The following is a 19,168-nucleotide window of genomic DNA, read 5'->3' as shown; positions in this document are numbered from 1 at the left end:
CTAGAAATCTTATTGCTGTGGCATGGCTGACCATAAAACTGCCTAGTTGACTTTTTTCTCTCCGAAGGAGCTTAACAGATGTAGTTTATGATGACAAGAGACATTTATTATCCTTTCTTAGCATTTTGTACCTCATTTACTATGATTTACTTTGTAATATTTTAACTTCTGATCCACCTGTCTTGTGTCAGCTCCTGGATGTCCCTGGAGAGGGACATCTTGTTTGAACATTTTCCCTCTACTTTAAAACCCTGTATATAGTAGGCACATTATGTGTATAAATGCTTGTTACTGCTGTTCGCTTGGAAAATTGTATTGGATCCAAGACAAAACCCCCCTAAACAAAATTTTATTCTAGTTGAGTCATATAATGCTTTTCTGAATAAAATGTATGAAAAACTCAATTTTATTGAAAATCCTGTGTCAAAATATAAGACCACTTTAATAAACTTAATTGAATATCTATTTAATTTCTTGTTGGAAGAACTTTTTGTGTGCCTATATAAACTAGTTATACCTCATCCTTCAAGTTTTCTTGAAGATACAGTTGATTCAGGTTTGAAGGCAAAGCACCTCTTTAATGAGATAAATAGAATCAGGTTTCTTGTGGTACAACAACACAATGAAATAATTCTCAATCATTGGGCTTAAGTTCTTTTTTTCTCACCAGATTTACCCTTTTAAAAGAGTTCTTTCCCTAAAGTTCCTATTACATTTTAAAAAGCAAAATGGGCATTATAGTGTATATAAAATTTTACATTTTTTCATGACCCTACGACACACACACACACACACACACACACACATATATCATATTATTAAATATGCTTTAGAAACACGATTTTTAAAAAATCTTCACCTGAGGATATTTTTTCATTGATTTTTAAAGAGAGTGGAAGAGAGAGGGAAAGACAGAGATAAACATTGATGTGAGAGAAGCACATGGATTGGTTGCCTCATGCACTAGCCCCGACCAGGGCCTGGGCTGGGGAGGAGCCTGCGACCTAGGTATGTACCTTGACTGGAATCAAACCCAGGACCCTTTGGTTCGCAGGCCGACGCTCTATCCACGAGCCAAACCAGCTAGGGCTAGAAACACGATTTTTAATGGCCATATAATAGTTTATTGCATGAACTTGCCATCCTGTGTTTAATCCTTCTTCTGTTATTAGTGTTTCAGGCTGATATCCTTTTTTTCACCTTGTCATGTTTGACCCTTCCCTGTGCTAAGCCAATTCTGTTCATTCTGAGGCTTGTCAGTTCTCCATCTGTGCCTTTTCTTCCATGTGCACAATTTGTCCCAGCGTTCAGATTCTCAGTAAAGTAATGCTGCCCCAGTCCTCCTTACTTTTTTTTCCTTTTTGGTTAATCCTCACCATTGATTTTTAGAGAGAGTAGAAGGGTGGGAAGGAAGGGGTGGAGAGAGAGAGAGAGAGAGAGAGAGAGAGAGAGAGAGAGAGAGAGAGAGACATCGATGTGAAAGAGACACATCAATTGGTTGCCTCCTGCACATGCCCTGGGGCATGTGGATCAAACCTGCAACCCAGGTACGTGCCCTTAACTAGGAATGGAGCTTGCAACTCTTGGGTGCCAGGGCTGACTATCTAACCACTGAGAAACACTGGCCAGGGCTAATCTATCTTACTTTTTTTTTTTAAAAAAATGTATTTTTATTGATTTCAGAGAGGAAGGGAGAGGAAGAAATACAAACATCAATTATGAGAGAGAATCATCGATTGGCTGCCTCCTGTATGCCCCCTACTGGCGATCGAGCCCTCAACCTGGACATGTGTCCCTGACCGGAATCGAACCTGGGGCACTTCAGTCCACAGGCTGACGCTCTATCCACTGAGCCAAACTGGCTAAGGCCATCTTACTTTTAATGAAAGCTTCTCTTCTCCAAATCATTGCAAATACCACTACCAGCCTTATCCACTCTTTGGATCTTAGCATAATAACGAAATCATTCCTGGTTTTATGATTTTCAAGAAAACCCCTAAGCTATTTTAATTTGGGGGGGGGGGCTAGCAGTATTCTTGGGCATTATTATATTTGTTAGGCTTCATTAATGGTGACAGCTTGATAATGTTTAAAACTACCTTGAAAATGTTAAAATATATTGCCAATGAGAGAGGATAAAATTATTAGTGGAGGCCAGAATACAGAAAAATTGGAAAGGAAAATATTTCAAGCAAAGTAAATTGTAAATATGTTTATTTTAAATGCTTAAGTATATGTGCTAAACTTGATGGAAACTAATTTGCTTCTCTGAAATGTTATTTATCTGTGACTTTTTAGGGCCATGTAAGGAAAAGAGTCAGTTCCCTCTTCTTTGTTGCATAAAGAAAAGATACCTCTGCTACTGAATTCTGAACCGATTAAAAAGTTATATTTTAGAACAGGAGACTTTTTCCTGTGATCTTTTTATTTTTGTCTTATGAGCAAATAAACAGTTAAGGAAATGTATTTCTTCTCCCTGTTTCACATTTAGAGGAAGTGGTTAGTTTTATTGAGGGATTAAACTTTTTACCTCATTTCTTATTATGAATTATATGGCCCATGCAGTAGTGTGTGGATATAAGCTTTCTATTTGTGAATCAGTGTTTCAAATTCTTAAATATTTGTGACTCTGTTGAATTCCGTTCTATGTCTATCTGAAAATAAAAATTGGAATTGCTACTTGAGTGGACAGGTAGTTAGCCTTTTTTGAATTTCACCGGGACTGTCCAGCTGCTGGGTGATATCTCCTCTTTTACCTCCAAACCTAGACCCAGGCTTTTTTATTCTTTCTTTATATGCCTTTTTGCTAGATCACATTACAAACTTGTATCAGATTTCTGCCTACTGCTTTCTCTGTCAGTTTCAGCCTTCCTCTTGCTTAAGACTTTATCTGGAGTTAGGTCTCCATGCCCATGACCCTCCAGTTGCTTCATTTCCTTGTCTGTCTCGATTTCTTTCCTTTCACGTGCGTATTCTCTGCCTGGATCGAATTGGCAGAAACACGGCGCACGTGCTCCTACATGCAGGTTTCATTAGCATGCTCCTTTCCTTCTCATTAGTCAAGGTGGAATACAGCATTGGCACAATTTTAGCAGTTACTCTTTTTCTAGTCTAAATTCTCCACTTTCCCATGACTTTGTTTTACTCCTCTTATTAGAATATAGTTTCACTGTTGTTTTGTTTGCCAGATGGTTACCCAAACATGTATTACTCTGTGATCCTCCAACATGCTGGTGCTTTGGAATTTTCCATAAAGAATGTTATTAACTGGAACCAGTGTCAGGGAAGCCACTAAGTGTTGTTGAATCTCAGTTTTTTTTCATTTGTTAATTGGAGAAACAAAAATTTTACCCCATTGGTGCATATAGGGTATGTATTCAATTAAATAAAAGTGTTCGGTATTTTTAGTTTAGTCTTTTATTACCAAAAACTAGAGGCCTGGTGCACAAAAATTTGTGCACTGGGGGGGTGCGTGTCCCTCAGCCTGGCCTGTGCCCTCTTGCAGTCTGGGACCGCTTGGGGGATGACCACCCGCTGGCTTAGGCCTGCTCCCCGGGGGATTGGGCCTAAGCTGGCAATCAGACATCCCTCTGGCAGCCCAGCAGCCCTCGGGGGATGTCCACTTGCCAGGGGGGAGCAGACCTAAGCTGCAGTCAGACATCCTTAGTGCTGCTGAGGAGGCAGGAGAGGCTCCCACCACCACCGCTGTACTGGCAGCCATCAGCCTGGCTTGTGGCTGAGCAGAGCTCCCTCATGTGGGAGCGCATTGACCACCAGAGGGCAGCTCCTGCATTGAGCGTCTGCCCCCTGGTGGTTAGTGTGTGTCATAGTGACCAGTCATTCCCAGTCTTTCTGCTGTTAGGGTCAGTTTGCATATTACCCTTTTACTATATAGGATAGAGGCCTGGTGCACAGGTAGGGGCTGTCTGGTTTGCCCTGAGGGGTGTCCCGGATCAGGGTGGGGGTCCCGCTTGGGTGCCTGGCCAGCCTGGGTGAGGGGCTGATGGCTGTTTGCAGCTGGTCACACCCCCTTCAGGGTGGGGGTCCCCACTGGGGTGCCTGGCCAGCCTGGATGAAGGGCTGATGGCTGTTTTCAGGCTGGCCACACCCCCTTCAGGGTGGGGGTCCCCACTGGGGTGCCTGGCCAGGCTCGGTGAGGGGCTGAGGGCTGTTTTCAGGCTGGCCGGTGACTGAAGCTCCCAGCCTCTCCTTTTTTTCTTTTTTTTTTTTTATTCTGGGATTTATTTACCTTCTATAATTGAAACTTTGTTGCCGTCACTGGAGCTGAGAGCCGGGCTCCTCCTCACTTCAGCTCTGAAGCCACGGCCTGCTGAAAGCAGGTATCTGGGGTTTGTTTAGCTTCTATAATTGAAACTTTGTTGTTTTCTGAGCTCAGATCCGGGCTGCGGCAGGCGGGGAACCTTGGCTTCCTCCATCACTGGAGCAAGCAAGCCTCCTGCTAGCTCCAGCTGTGTGGGTGCTGGCTGCCATCTTGGTTGGGTTAATTTGCATATCGTGCTGATTAGCCAATGGGAGGTGTAGTGAAGGTATGGTCAATTACCATGTTTGTCTATTATTAGATAGGATGATTTCTTCTTCATTAGTTGCCTTCCAGTTCTATGCATGATTTGACATCTTTGAGATATAATTTACATACCATACAGTTCACCCATTTTAAGTGCATGATTCAGTGGTTTTTATACATTGGAAGAGTTGTACAGCCATCACCACAGTCCATTTTAGAACGTTTTCATCACCCCAAAAGAAACCCCATATCCATTAGCATCATTCCCCATTTCCTAGGCTACCGCTAATCTGCTTTCTGTAATTTTAAGCATTTATAACACCATGCTTAATATATTGTGTGTTAATAGGCTTTTCATTTTTCTTAATGGTATATTGAAGGTATTTTGAAATGCAATCCTATAATTTTTAGAAGTAAAAAGAGCCTTTTGGTCATTTAATGTTTATTTTTTTACACAAGGAAACAGAGGACCAGAGAAGTGAAGTAATTTATCCAGGGACATTCCCATTCCACACCTCTTTACCAAAGCACACTAAAAAGAGTGACTTATTAATACTTATTTCATCAATAGTTTTTATCTTTGAGTGTCTGCTAAAACCATTTCAAATTCGAATTCTGGAGATGAGATATTGTTTGATTTCTCTATGTTGATCCATCTACTATTCTGTGAATATTTCTTGGGTTTTTCCCCTCTATCTATAACCTTCCCATGTATCAAAAATCATATCCAAAGTTTATTTGATGGATTACTGTGTTTTCTTTTTAAATGTTCTTTAGAAAAGTCATTACTCTGTGATCAACTATAGCGTTTCCCAGGATAATCTATTGTTTTAATGTGTGTTTCTTTGTGGCATACTTGAGGTTCCTATCTTTTTGTGGTCGACTGTTTAATCTGCCATCTTTCTCCCATCCCATCCCTCTTTTCATTGTGATTTTTGCTGCTGCTCCTATCAGTAGAGACCATTTCTCCACTTCCCTGATTGTGGCAGAAATAAACTGTGTAGCTTTCAAGGCCTAGGCCAGTGATGGCGAACCTTTTGAGCTCGGCATGTCAGCATTTTGAAAAACCCTAACTTAACTCTGGTGCCGTGTCACATATAGACATTTTTTGATATTTGCAACCATAGTAAAACAAAGACTTATATTTTTGATATTTATTTTATATATTTAAATGCCATTTAACAAAGAACAATCAACCAAAAAAATGAGTTCGCGTTTCACCTCTGACACGCGTGTCATAGGTTCGCCATCACTGGCCTAGGTCCTAAGAATCCTTGCAGCCTCTTCCTTTGCCCTGTGAATATTCCTCAGAGAGCATCATCGAGGGAAGCTGCTCTATTATAAGGGAGAGGACAAGAGGCCTTGGGGAGCACAGAGGAGCTTCAGCAGACAGTGGCACTAATTGCCAGACCGTTAGAGTGAGGCCCTTCTGACCCTCCATCTGTATGTAGTTGCATGAGTGAGCTCACGTGACAGCAGCAGAATTGCCCAGCTAACCCACAGAAATGTGAGAAATAAACTATGTATAATTTTCTTGCGTCACTAAGTTTGGGATGGTTTGCATCAAAAACTAACTGATACATGTAGGTGTCAGCATTATGACAATGTTGAGATGATTAAAGAATGTAATTCATGTAAAGTTCTTCGTTCACTGCCAAGCATAGAGAATCCCTCAATAAAGGTTGATGCTGTATCATAACAGCAGTGTCATGATGGCACTAGCATTGCCACTACTGATACTGTTGTTTTAGTTACTGTGGTCACTTTGTTTCTCCCCCTCCATATATAATGCCATTGTTTTCATTGTCATTAACTCTGATGAGTTAAAGCAGCAATCCTAAACCTTTTGTTATCTCATGGCACACATAAACTAATTACTAAAATTCTGCACCACTCCAAAAAAAAAAAAAAATGTGTTTTCTGCCAACCTGACAAAAAATAGGTATAATTTTGAATCATTCACACTGGACGGCTATTGTGTTGGCTTTTGTCACTTTTTTATTTGACAGTGTAATGGAAAAGAGGTCAATGCCTCCGACTAAATAGTCAGGTATGGCATGTTTTGAGCATTCTTGCGGCACACCAATCACTTGGTTAAAGAATTTGATCTCTGGTGCAGATTGTCTGGCATTTTCCTTCCTGATGAGTTAAGTAGTTTTAAAAACTTTTCTTATGTGAAGTAAAATATGTATGTAGAAAAGTGCATAAGGTGTAAATGCATACCTTATAACAAATCATAAAATGAACACTGGTAACTGCGGGTCAGGTTGAGAAGTTGAACATTGTCAGGACTGCAAAGCCCATTTCATGCCCTTCCTGGCCACAGTCCTCTCCCTCGCACTCAGATTTTATATCATCACTAACCTGATTTTACAGTGATCACTTCTTTGCTTTTCTTTATAGTTTTTGCCACCTCTATGGGTCTCTCTAAGAAAAATTATTAAGTTTTGGTGATTTTTTCCAACATTATCTAAGTAGAATAATGTCTGTATTCTTGTGTTTGCCTTCATTTGCTGAATGTTATTACTAAGATTCCTGCATATCATGACTAACAGCTTTCATTTTCATTGCTGTTTAGAATTCCATTGTAAGAATATTCCTCTATCAGATCTACTGTTGATGGGAATTTGGGTTATTTATAGTGTTGGGCTATTTTGAATAATTCTGTCAAGCGCATTCTTGTATATGTTCTGGAATAACATATGAGAGTGATTTTTTAAAGGCACATATGTAGGATTTCTGGGTAATAAAGGCCTTTTTATAAGTCTTATAGAGAAGAACATTGCTAAATGATTTATATTGTAAAAAGTGTGAATCTTACCTTCAGATTAGAACCATTGATTGACCATGTCTTTTTCAAGGAGGTTACTCACAAGGCCAGTTCAGGTCAGTGGGGACAGGAGTAGGACTGTGATGAGAGTGATACGGGATGAAAAGGGGCTAACCTTCAGTTGAAGGTTAAAATGTCTACAGAAGGGAAATCTGTGAGTAAATTTGGTGCCATTTTTAGCTTGGAGTCAAACAATTTTCAGGATTTTAATAACACTCTTACACGGTTGCCCTCTAGGTTAATCTGTGGCAGTGGTTTGTGTTTTCTCTACATTATGGAGGAGACATTTGGGCAGTATGGGGACATTGACTAATAACAAAGGACACAACTCTTACAGGACTGAGATTTCCTTATGTCCCTTTCTAAGAAGAAGGGAGGTATTAATACTGTGTCAAAAGAGAAGGAAAAGCCTGGCTGGTGTGTGGCTGAGTGATTGAGCGTCGACCTATGAACCAGGATATCAGGGTTTGTTTCCAAGTCAGGGCACATGCCCAGGTGCGGGCTCAGTCCCCAGTAGAGTGCGTGCAGAAGGCAGCCAGTCAATGATTCTCTCTCATCATTGATGTTTCTATTTCTCTCCCCCTCTGCCTTCCTCTCTGAAATAATAAGAATATACATATATAAAAAAGAGAAGGAAAAAGAACCTTGTCAAAAATGAAGATTGGGGCCCGGCAGGTGTGGTTCAATGGTTGAGTGTCAACCCAGGATCCAAGAGGTTGCTGGTTCCAAGAGATTCCCAGTCAGGGCACATGCCTGGGGTGTGGACTCAATCTCCAGTGAGGGCTGTGCAGGAAGTAGCTGATCCATATTGCTTTTCTCTCATCAATGTTTCTATTTCTTGATCCCTCCCTAAAAATCAAGAAAAACATATTTTAAAAGAAATGAAGATTGGGGGAAAAAGAAACATATTCTTCAGCCAAGATGAAGACTTTACATCTACTACAAACAATGGTGGCTATAAGAAGACTGTGGTATAGCCTAACAAGCCAAGGCAATTTGGATTTCTTTGCATATAATTGTACAGAATGTGCTCTGCGGGGGCCAGAGTGCTCTAATCAAACATGGTATAGTTGAAGAATGGTGTCTGTGTGTTCTGTCACATGACCTCTCTGTGCCAAGGCGCCCTGCCAAGACAGCTACATGAATCGTTCTCCATGTACCCTGGCTAATCTCAGAGAAAGCAGAGGGTTTATAGCTTGTTGAGTTTTCCCCCTAGCTGAGAAAGTTGAAAACTAGAGGATTTAATAAAGTCTTAGTGGCATTGTGTCAATCTTATAAGAAAACAGTTAATTTAAAGCATTTGGATACCAAATTAAGATCCCATTAGGATAATGAGGGAAGGATTGAGGAATTCATTTTCCTTTGGGAGGTCCTCAGATAGGGTTGTTTTTACATCTGGATGTGCTTCCCAAGTAGAATGAAGTGGTATTTGTGACAAGCTGTATTTGAGGGCGCTTTTATCACTTGGAACAAAACTTAAATATGCTTGCTGTTATGATTTCTCTTGGATGTGGGGATTTGTAGGCTGTCTTTTCCACAGACATAAAACTAATTAATTATTCACTGTAGATCTAAGTACCTTATTGACTTGGTTTCTTATATTATTTCTGAATGATCCCTGAATATAAGGAATTGGTGATGGTTTTTGTGCTGTTGCTATTATGTTTTTCCTGTAAAACAAAGTGAGCTTTTCATGCTTGAGTAAACACATTGATGCATTATGAAACTGTCAGACTCTTTGAAAATTGGCATAAGCTTAATTATTCAAATATGTGGCTCTTTTGAATGGCTTTTGAGTCAGCTAATGCTTTAGTACAATCAGCATAAAGACATTTCAATACCTTTCCTTAAGAAATTAAATCTCAACTGTATGATTAAAGAAATCCAAAGGATTAGTTCTTTTGTTGAGCACTTTCATTATACAGCTAAGTGCTAGCATTCATTTTCAGATTCATAGTGCATTTTATTTTAAAATATCTTTCTTTTTAAATAAAAATTTAAGTTGTTTATGAATTTTCCTTATTACCTAGTCTTTTCCCGTTTTCTTCCTGTCTATCAACATGCACACATACTTTTTTACAGTGTACCTGCAGTTTTGTTTCCTTTAAAAATTGTATTTGAATTGTAAATCTTTCTCAAGCACTGTGGCCTTTATAGTAACCATTTTTGTTGCTTGTTTAATATCAAATTATTCATTAACATGCTAGTCATTCCCCATATTTGACATGTATGTTTTCCATTTTTACTTATAACACAAAGGCATATCAGACATTGTAGCTTGTTTTTTCTTATTTTCAGTTATATTACAAGGACAGTGTTTAAAGTGTCATGTCAGTGGATTTGAAGACTTATGTTTTATGGTTTACCCAATTGCTTTCTGAAAGATGGTGCATTTAATAGGTTGATGGTTGCCAGAGGAAAGGGGATTGGGGGACTAGATAGAAAAGGTGAAGGGACTGAGAAGTACAGATTGGTAGTTACAAAATAGTTATGGGGATGTAAAGTACAGCATAGGGCAGTGCTCGGCAAACTCATTAGTCAACAGAGCCAAATATCAACAGTACAACGATTGAAATTTCTTTTGAGAGCCAAATTTTTTAAACTTAAACTATATAGGTAGGTACATTGTTATTAACTTAATTAGGGTACTCCTAAGCTGGCCTTTGCTAAAATAATAATAAAGCCACCAACACAAAAAAATTACAATTCTTAAATTGATGACAAAAATACCTGTAGGATTTGCAGCTGGTTGGAAAAATACAGGTAACTTTATGCTTTGAGTAGGTACTTTGTCACCCGTGTGTGATTTGCGGACACGACTAGCACTAACCACTGCACAATGAGACTGCTGACTGACTGGCTCACTCAACTCGTGCATGAATCGCGTGCCCTCCCCCGCGCTGCGTGTCCCGCGGCCCGCCTGCGCCACGTCTCCCATCGCCTGACCGACCGACACCCCCCACTTCTTCTAACGCCACTTCTTCAAATTAGACTCGCCCAGGCCGAAAACCGACTTCGGCGCATGGGCCACGAAGTTTCAATCGCACTGTACGTGCCCGCCCACATGTGGTATTTTGTGGAAGAGCCACACTCAAGGGGCCAAAGAGCCGCATGTGGCTCGCGAGCCGCGGTTTGCTGACCACTGGCATAGGGAATATATTCAGTAATATTGTAATAACTATGTATGGTGCTAGGTGGGTATTGGAAATCAGGGGGAACACTTCATAAAGTATTTGATTGCCTAACCTCTGTGCTGTATACTTGAAACTAATACAAAATAATATTGAATGTAAACTGTAATTAAAAAAAATTAAAATTGAAAGAAAACACTAAGAAAACACAAGAAAAAAAAGACAGTAGTTTTTTTTTATTATGTATGTATACAATTTTTTTTACCAAATTTATTAATTAAAATAAAAACAACTTATTAAATATTAGCATCCTTCAAAATTACCAACATTCAGAATACCCTGTTATCTTAGTAGAGACTTTTTCCTTTGTAAATGAGATTTCTAATTTTAGCAAAGTAATAGGTGCAATAGTTTAAAAAAATTCAATAAGCCATGTAGTGTGACACTGAAGAACAGCAGCCTCTTGCCCTCCCCCTTTTCACTCTAGTTTGTGGTTTTGAGAACCCTCATCTCTTGGAGATTTCTACTGATGTTTGCCTCCCACTTGCTAAATGGGTTGCTTTTACAGTTTGATTTTTTTTTCCACTTTATAGTTTCCTGTTGATTCCCTTCTTTGGAAAATTAGACTTTAGTACTTAGAGTTTCTTTCCCATCCTTTCAATATAGACATAAAATAAATTTTGGTTTTATTAATATATAATAAAACCTATATAATAAAAGGGTAATATGCAAATCGATCGAACGGCAGAATGACCGGTTGCTATGATGCACAGTGATCATCACAGGGCAGACGCTCAATGCAGGAGCTGCCTCTGATGGTCAGTGTGCCCCCACAGGGGGAGCGCTGCTCAGCCAGAAGCTACTCAGCTCACAGTTGGTAAGGGCAGCAGTGGTGGCAGGGGCCTCTCCCGCCTTCGCAGCAGTGCTAAGGATGTCTGACTGATGCCTTAGGCTTGCTCTCAGCGGGGACATCTCCCGAGGGCTCCTAGACTGCAAGAGGGCACAGGTCGGGCTGAGGGATGATCCTCCTCCCCCTGAGTGCATGAATCTCGTGCACCAGGCCTCTAGTTAAAATATAATGACTATAAGTATTATTCATAACCAAATCTTAAATTTCTATTATGATTATATCTTCTTATACTTTATATTTTCTCTGAAATTAATAACCCCCTTCTTTTTCCTTGCTTCCCCCCCCCCCCATTCCTATTTCTAATTTATCACCAAACAAATCATTTCACTACTTCCAAACACATCAAATAATCTTCCAAATCTGTGTGTGTGTGTTTGTTTTCAGATCTTTCCTGTGGGAGCCTTAATATTTTCTCCATGTGGACTGGTTGCTAGTAGGGCCTGCTTGTGTGGCTGATGTCTTAGAATTCCTCTCACTATTTTATCTTGGGCATGTCCTTTGTCTCTCTGTTTGTTTTGTTGATTGATTTCTGGTTCTCAGTTCCTACTCCTTTAAATTTACTTAATACAGCCCTAACCGGTTTGGCTGAGTGGTAGAGCGTCGGCCTGCGGACTCAAGGGTCCCAGGTTCGATTCCGGTCAAGGGGATGTTCCTTGGTTGCAGGCACATACCCAGTAGGGAGTGTGCAGGAGGCAGCTGATCGATGTTTATCTCTCATCGATGTTTCTAACTCTCTATCCCTCTCCGTTCCTCTCTGTAAAAAATCAATAAAATATATTTTTAAAAATTTACTTAATACATTTTGGCAGATTCATGAGAAAAGTATAAGAGAGGAATATTTTTAGAGATCATGCATATTTGAAAATGTCTTTTTTTTTTTTTTTTTTTAAATATATTTTATTGATTTTTTACAGAGAGGAAGGGAGAGAGATAGAGAGTTAGAAACATCGATGAGAGAGAAACATCGATCAGCTGCCTCCTGCACATCCCCCACTGGGGAAGTGCCTGCAACCCAGGTACATGCCCTTGACCGGAATCGAACCTGGGACCTTTCAGTCCGCAGGCCGACGCTCTACCCGCTGAGCCAAACCGGCTTTGGCGAAAATGTCTTTATTCTATCATCATATTTGATTGATAGTTTAGCTGGGTATGTAGTTTTAGGTTTGGAATAATGTCCTTTTTGAATTTTGAAGGAATCACTCCATTGCCTTCTCACTTCAAGGTTGCTGTTGATTCCAGTGCTATTCTGATTCCCAATTTTTTTCTGTAATCCCCTGGTCTCTGGAAACTGCGAATATTCTTTCTGGAATTCTGAAACTCTACCATATTCCTTGGTACCTGTTTTCATTCATTTTATTGGCTACCTGTTGGGCTCTTTCAAACTAGAAATGCATGTTCTATAGTCCCCTGTGTTTTCTCTCTTTGGATACCTATTGATAGAGTGTAGTACCTCAGACTGACCCTCTGATTTTCCTGTCTTTTCTTTCCCATTTTCCTACCCACCTCAGTGTCCTTTTATTCTACCTTCTGAAAGATTTTAACTTTAATTTTCACGCCTTTCATTGGAGGCTTTTATTGGTGCTACAATAAGTTGTAATTTCTAAAAGCTTACTTCTTCTTTGTAGCTTTTTTTTTTTAATGGCATTATGTTGCCTTATCTCCTATTTCTCTGAGGGTATTAAATATATTCTTGGGTGATGAAATTTTTTCTGCTTCCCACATCGTATTTGTTTCTTCTGCGGTGTGTGCGCTTGCACATGTTCTTTTTTGCACGTTAGGGGCTCTCAAGTGTCTGGAGAACTGTGGCTTTTTAAAAATGAGAGATGAAGGGAAAAAAAGATGATTGGAAACTGTACATGGGTGGGGCTTGTAACTTGGGGCACCTCTAGTAGTTTAATCTATATGTCTGTCCTCATGTCGGGGAGTCTGGCTGTGGGAAAAGGCTGGTGGGATTTCACTGAGCAGGCTTTGACTCAGCCCCCTGTTTTTAGTAGGGTGCCTCACCCCTGCCCTCAGCTGAGCTGAGAGTCAACTCTTCCAGAAGGGAAATTCTCAGTCTCCTATCCAGATATGCAGAGTAGAGAAGAGAATATGGGGACCTACTATTCTTTGCATATTTTTTTTACAACCAGTTTCTTTTCCTACCGTACCTGGACCTAATTTATTATTGTCTACTCCAGAGGCTTAAATTTCAACTTATTTGTTTCTTTATTAGTTACTGTTTGTTCATTTGTTTTCTAGCTTCAAGAATTTCGTTGCATATCTAGTTTGTGCACTTGTTCCCTCTCATTTTTAATTGTCTTCATGAGTTTATCCCATATTTTTTTCCTTTATTGATTAAGGTATTACAAATGTGTCCTTATCCCCCCATTATCCCCCATCCCCTCCACTCATGCCTTCACCCCCCGGTGTCTGTGTCCATTGGTTATACTTATATGCATGCATTCAAGTCCTTTGGTTGATCTCTCCCCCTTAGGCCCACCCTCCCCTGCCTTACCTCTGAGGTTTGAACATCTGATCGATGCTTCTCTGTCTCTAGATCTATTTTTGTTCATCGGTTTATGTTGTTCATTATAATCCACAAATGAGTGAGATCATGTGATATTTATCTTTCTCTGACTGACCTATTTCACTTAGCATATTTTTATGATTGTATAAATTATTTTCATGTCATTTTAGTACAGTTTTTAAAGAGTGTGGAAAAAAAAAGGAATGTGCTCAGTCTGCCATGGTTAATGGAAGTGTCAGTGTGGGCTCTTTTTTAGATTTATCAAAATAATTTTTTTCCGCATGACACATTTTTTTGGTGGATATTTGTATATTTTCTGATGTGTAGTTATGCCTTTTAAAAATGTCTTTTAAAATATTTTATTCTAATTTTTGCATATGATTATTTAATATTGCAGATTTAACATCAGCTTTCATAAGTAGAAAATAAGTGACCACCTACCTTATAGGTTGAAGGAGTACTTATTATTCTCATTGAGTTACTCATTTTTAAAAACTTTTAATTTTGAGATAATTATCCTATACAATAAAAGCCTAATATGCTAATGATATGCTAAGGCTGCTCAACCACTTGCTATGATGTGCACTGACCACCAGAGGGCAGACACTCCAACCAGTAGGTTAGCTTGCTGGTGGGGTCCAGCCGATTGGGTCTGAGCGAGACGGGCTGGACACGCCCTGGAGCCCTCGTGTAGTCCCTCCCCAGCTGGCCAAACTCCTGCGTTCCTCCTCAGCCTGGTGATAGTGCACCGGTGGGGTCCCTTGACCTGTCCTGTGCTCTCTCGCAATCCAGGACCCTTTGGGGGATGTCGGAGAGCCCATTTCGGCCCAATCCCAGTCAACGCAGGAGCTGAGCCCTGGTGGTCAGTGCGCTCCCTCAGGGGAGCACCGCTCAGCCAGAAGCCGGGCTCATGGCTGGTGAGCATGGCAGCCTAAGCTGCTCCCTAGGAGCAGGCCTAAGCCATCAGTCGAACATCCCCTGAGAGCTCCCAGACTGTGAGAGGGCGCAGACTGGCTGAAGGACCCCCCCCTCCAAATTTGCACACCCCCCCCACCTCGTGCAAATTTCGTGCACTGGGCCGCTAGTAGATTAATAAGGGAGTTGTAAAAATAGAACAGAAACCTCTTTTGTACTCAGTTTAACCCAGTGGTAACATCTTCATATTACTATAATACAGTATCAAAATCAGGAAATTGATATAATTCTCATTAATTTTTAAAAGATATATTGCTTTAAATTTTATATTGGACAAAACGTTTATGTTGCAAATATATATGAGACCTATGTGAAACTGTTTTGTTTTTCAGCAATTTTTCCAGCTAGTCAAATTACGAAAGCTTGGACTTAGTGATAATGAAATTCAGCGGCTCCCTCCAGAAATAGCAAACTTCATGCAGCTGGTGGAACTTGATGTGTCCCGAAATGGTAAGAAAAAGATTCCACTTGAATTGTCCATTTATCTGTTCTGATGCTGGGGGGGATTTTTAATAAACAGAGTGGATAAAGGTTATTGGAGATACTTTACCTGATGGTTATGGGAAAGCTGTGTATAAATTTTGAGATGAAATTAATGCCATTATTGAATAGTTTAGTTAACTTACAAGTATTTATCAAAAAACTTTTCATAGCACAGTTTTTATTTATTTTTTAAATAAGTTTTTACTGATTTTTAGAGAGAGAGGAAGGAAGAGAGGTAGAAAGATAGAAACAACGATGAGAGAGAAACATCATCCGTCGTCTCCTACATGCCCCCTACTGGGGATCGAGCCCACAACCCAGGCTTGTGCCCTGACTAGGAATCTAATTGGTGACCTCTTGGTTCCTGGGTTAATGCTCAACCACTGAGCTACACTGGCTGGACCATAATACAGTTTTTGAATGATAACTTTCTCAAGAGTTAGAATGTTGTCTGAGAAATTATGTAATCTGGCTCCCTCATTTTCCTGAGTGTGACATTGAGGACTGGTGGTGTGGTCATCTGTCCAGAACTGAGGGGCTGTTGAGGGGAGGGGATACTCCCTTGGGAGGGGCTGGCTTCTCGGCCTGTGGCTCAGAATCTGTCTTCCTGCAGTGAACAGACCTGCTTGCTGTTCAGGCATCTTCTGCCAGTTTAATTTATTTCTGATTAGGCCACTGGTGGGCCTGCCCACTGGAGTTTGTGGTGTACTTAAATGCAGACCCTGGTTTAACCTTGCGTTTCATAGCCCTTAGAGCACACACTGAGTGGGTCGGTAGCCCTGCTTGCTATTGCATATTTGATTAATTACTCTAAGTTAAAGTGGCAGATCCCAGTGATCCTGTCTTAAGTGATGGGATTCCGTTCTTGCAAGGGCTCTGGTATAATTTCCTTTGGATAAGCCCCAATATACTCTCAGTTATTTATAAAAAGGATAATCTTTTTCTCTCATATTGCATACCTGTTTTGTTTTTCTTTTTTTTTTAAATATATTTTATTGATTTTTCACAGAGAGGAAGGGAGAGAGATAGAGAGTTAGAAACATCGATGAGAGAGGAACATCGATCAGCTGCCTCCTGCACATCTCCCACTGGGGGATGTACCTGCAACCCAGGTACATGCCCTTGACCGGAATCGAACCTGGGACCTTTCAGTCCGCAAGCCGACGCTCTATCCACTGAGCCAAACTGGTTTCAGCCTGTTTTGTTTTTCTATAAAATATGTTTCTTCTCAATGAACATCAGGTCTGGATCTTTCAGTCTCCTGTCTTCCACAACAACTCCAAGGCCTACATACACTATTTTGGGGGGTCATTATTATAGGGCAGCAATGATAATCAGTACTTGATTGAAAACATGGTGAAACAAAAATGATTGAGCCCCCCTACTTTTAATAGCTTTTAAATTGCTGTTCCCTGGAAGGTTTCTGTGACAATGATAGAAATAAGAGGTAAAAAATAAAATAAAATAAATTGCTGTTCCCTATTACATTCGATAAATTGGAAACTGTCTATAAGTTAAGCCATATGTTTCTTAAGGTAGGGTCTACTTTTATTTTTCATGAGAATTATTTCTTAGCTTGAAGTACTGGAAAAAGTGAAGAAAATACTTATTTTGGGGGGCATGTTTTACGGTGGCTTATTTGGTTGCACAGGACCCAGATCTGCTCAGGGAAAGGGGATTCGATGGTAAGGAGAGGGTGGAGCTGACATCCAAGAGCTTTGGCATAGGGCTCACATCAGACATCGCCTTTGGGTTTCCTGGCCTCCTCTTAGTGCGTCTGCTTCTGTCTGTGGGTGCTCTGTTCTCTCCCTGTCGACCTGCTCTCTGGGAACTGGCCTCTCCACAACCAGTGTGATGTGGTCTTTCTCTACCTACTTTTTGGCTTCTGCACCTGCTGTGGTGTCAGCTTGACAGATTTCTCAGTGAGGAATTTGTCAAACAGATCATCTTTCTAAGCCAATCATAAGCCATAAGCCACAGGTCACTGGGCACCCTAAAGATTAGCTGCCCTGGGACAGTGGTGGCGAGCAGTCCAAAGCATGGCTCTACTCCTCAGCTCAGCACAGACGCGGTTGATGAGCACGTTCCCTTACACTGGAGTGTATAGTTGGAGTGGTGTTGGAGGCCAGAATTGCTCCTAAGGCTATCCTGTCTCACACTTATCTAAGGAATACATAATTCAATCTGCTCTCTATTGCCTTAGCAATGATCTCAGTTATAAGGGTGGCTGGCTATTAAATTTGCAAGGGAGCAGTGACTGTAAAATTGTCACTCAAATCATATAATCCGAAGAAATAAAATAGCAATTTTGAAATTGGCATTAGAAAGGAAAAGAAGCAGGGGCCCAGAAATACTTGAGTAGGAGAAGTGTTGCCTTTGATCATTTGGAGGAGAGAAAACATAGAACTTAGAAGTTCCCAGTTACGCTAATAACTCTAAAGGGACAGGATGCTCTGTAGAAAGTTGGCACATTTGGTCACCACTTTTACCAGTTCCCACATCAACTATTTCTTTTCAAACATTCGTACCTAGAAAGAAGGACTACCTGCCTCTGTGTGCATTCATACCTCCCAGCATGTTGATAAAAGAATCTAAGCTTTCACTGTAGTCAGTGTCAGGACACAAAAAGGTGTTCTCTCCTCCCCTTTTTCATCCTGTTCTCACTTTCAGCCTTTCCTTCTGCGCGTTTGTGGTAGTTCTGTGAGGGATCCTGCAGGCCTTTTACCTCTAGGTCAGGCTCCTTTAGAAATGCTGAGGGGAGTTAACTGCCCCTGTCCACTCTGGCAGAACCTTGCTCTGGCTCCGCAGCATGAAGGTGTGTACTGGAGTGCTGGGGGGCAGTGGGCAGCACACCAGAGGATGCAGGGGTTAGGCTTTCTGTGAGGCTATGAACACACTGCAGAGATGACCAAGCAGAACAAAGTCATCATTCATTCTAACCAATAGGAACACAGGTCATGGGCTATTTCCAGGTCAGGCAGATCTCACTGTGCTTCCTCTCATTTGTTTACAGGTAAAAATCACAGGAATGTGAATTTCCTAGGCAACTGAGTAGGTAAATAAAAGTCACAAAATCTGCAGTCTGAGAGTCAGTGTGAGAACCCCTCCTTTGTGTGGGTGCAGGCATTGGTAAGGGTTTGAGGCTCAGGCCTGGAGGCCTGGAGCCACTCGTCTTCTCTTGCACCAGTTGAGCAGCCTGCTCCATGGTCAGAGGTTGTTCCTTTGAGTCCCTGAGTTGTAGCAGGGCCCTTGCCAGGGCTGGCCATTGCCGTAGTGGGGCCTTCATTGACTTCCTTAATTCCTGATGTAGGAATTAAGCATTGCTTGACCATGGAGGAGGAAGGCAGGATGCTGGTCTCAGTCTACTCAAGTCCATGGGATCAGCGCTTGTCAAACTTGAGCATGCAGTGAAGTACCACAGGGTGTTGTTATAATGCAGACTCTGATGCAGTAGGTCAGGAATGGGCTTGAGATTCTGCATTGCTGAGAGCTCCCAGAGGATGCAGGCCCCGCTGGTCCACTGCGCACACTGAGTAGCAAGCTCTTAGATGTCATCGCCCACGAGTCCCCTACTGAGCTTCCCCCAGCAGCTGTGTGTGGTCACGAGCACAAGTTCACCCAGCTCCTGGCACCCCTGCACCTTCCCATGGGGAACGTGGGCAGCCTTCAGGATATTCCTGGTAAAGAGTGAGATTCTGGAGCTGCCTTAAGCTCACATTGGCTTTGATTCTAGGAGCAAAATGAGACCTTTCCTGATGCTCCCTTGCTCAAATGGCGGAGAAAAGAAAGGTTTTGTGTTTCTCTC

The 19,168-nt window shown here is 41.1% G+C and overlaps 1 protein-coding gene across 1 annotated transcript in view; it reads left to right on the top strand.

The window, feature by feature from the left end:
• The window catches only part of LRRC1 (leucine rich repeat containing 1), a 130,569-nt gene that overhangs the window by 35,692 nt on the left and 75,709 nt on the right, over nucleotides 1–19,168 (top strand). The window contains exon 2 of the mRNA XM_036318152.1: nucleotides 15,213–15,330. Coding sequence (XP_036174045.1) covers nucleotides 15,213–15,330 — 118 coding nt within the window. The remainder of the gene's footprint in view (nucleotides 1–15,212; nucleotides 15,331–19,168) is intronic.

Source organism: Myotis myotis, unplaced genomic scaffold, assembly GCF_014108235.1.
Source record: "Myotis myotis isolate mMyoMyo1 unplaced genomic scaffold, mMyoMyo1.p scaffold_m19_p_7, whole genome shotgun sequence".
Lineage (NCBI taxonomy): Eukaryota > Metazoa > Chordata > Mammalia > Chiroptera > Vespertilionidae > Myotis > Myotis myotis.
Note: the sequence above shows the minus strand (reverse complement) of the source record. Positions and strands in the feature narration are given on the sequence as shown.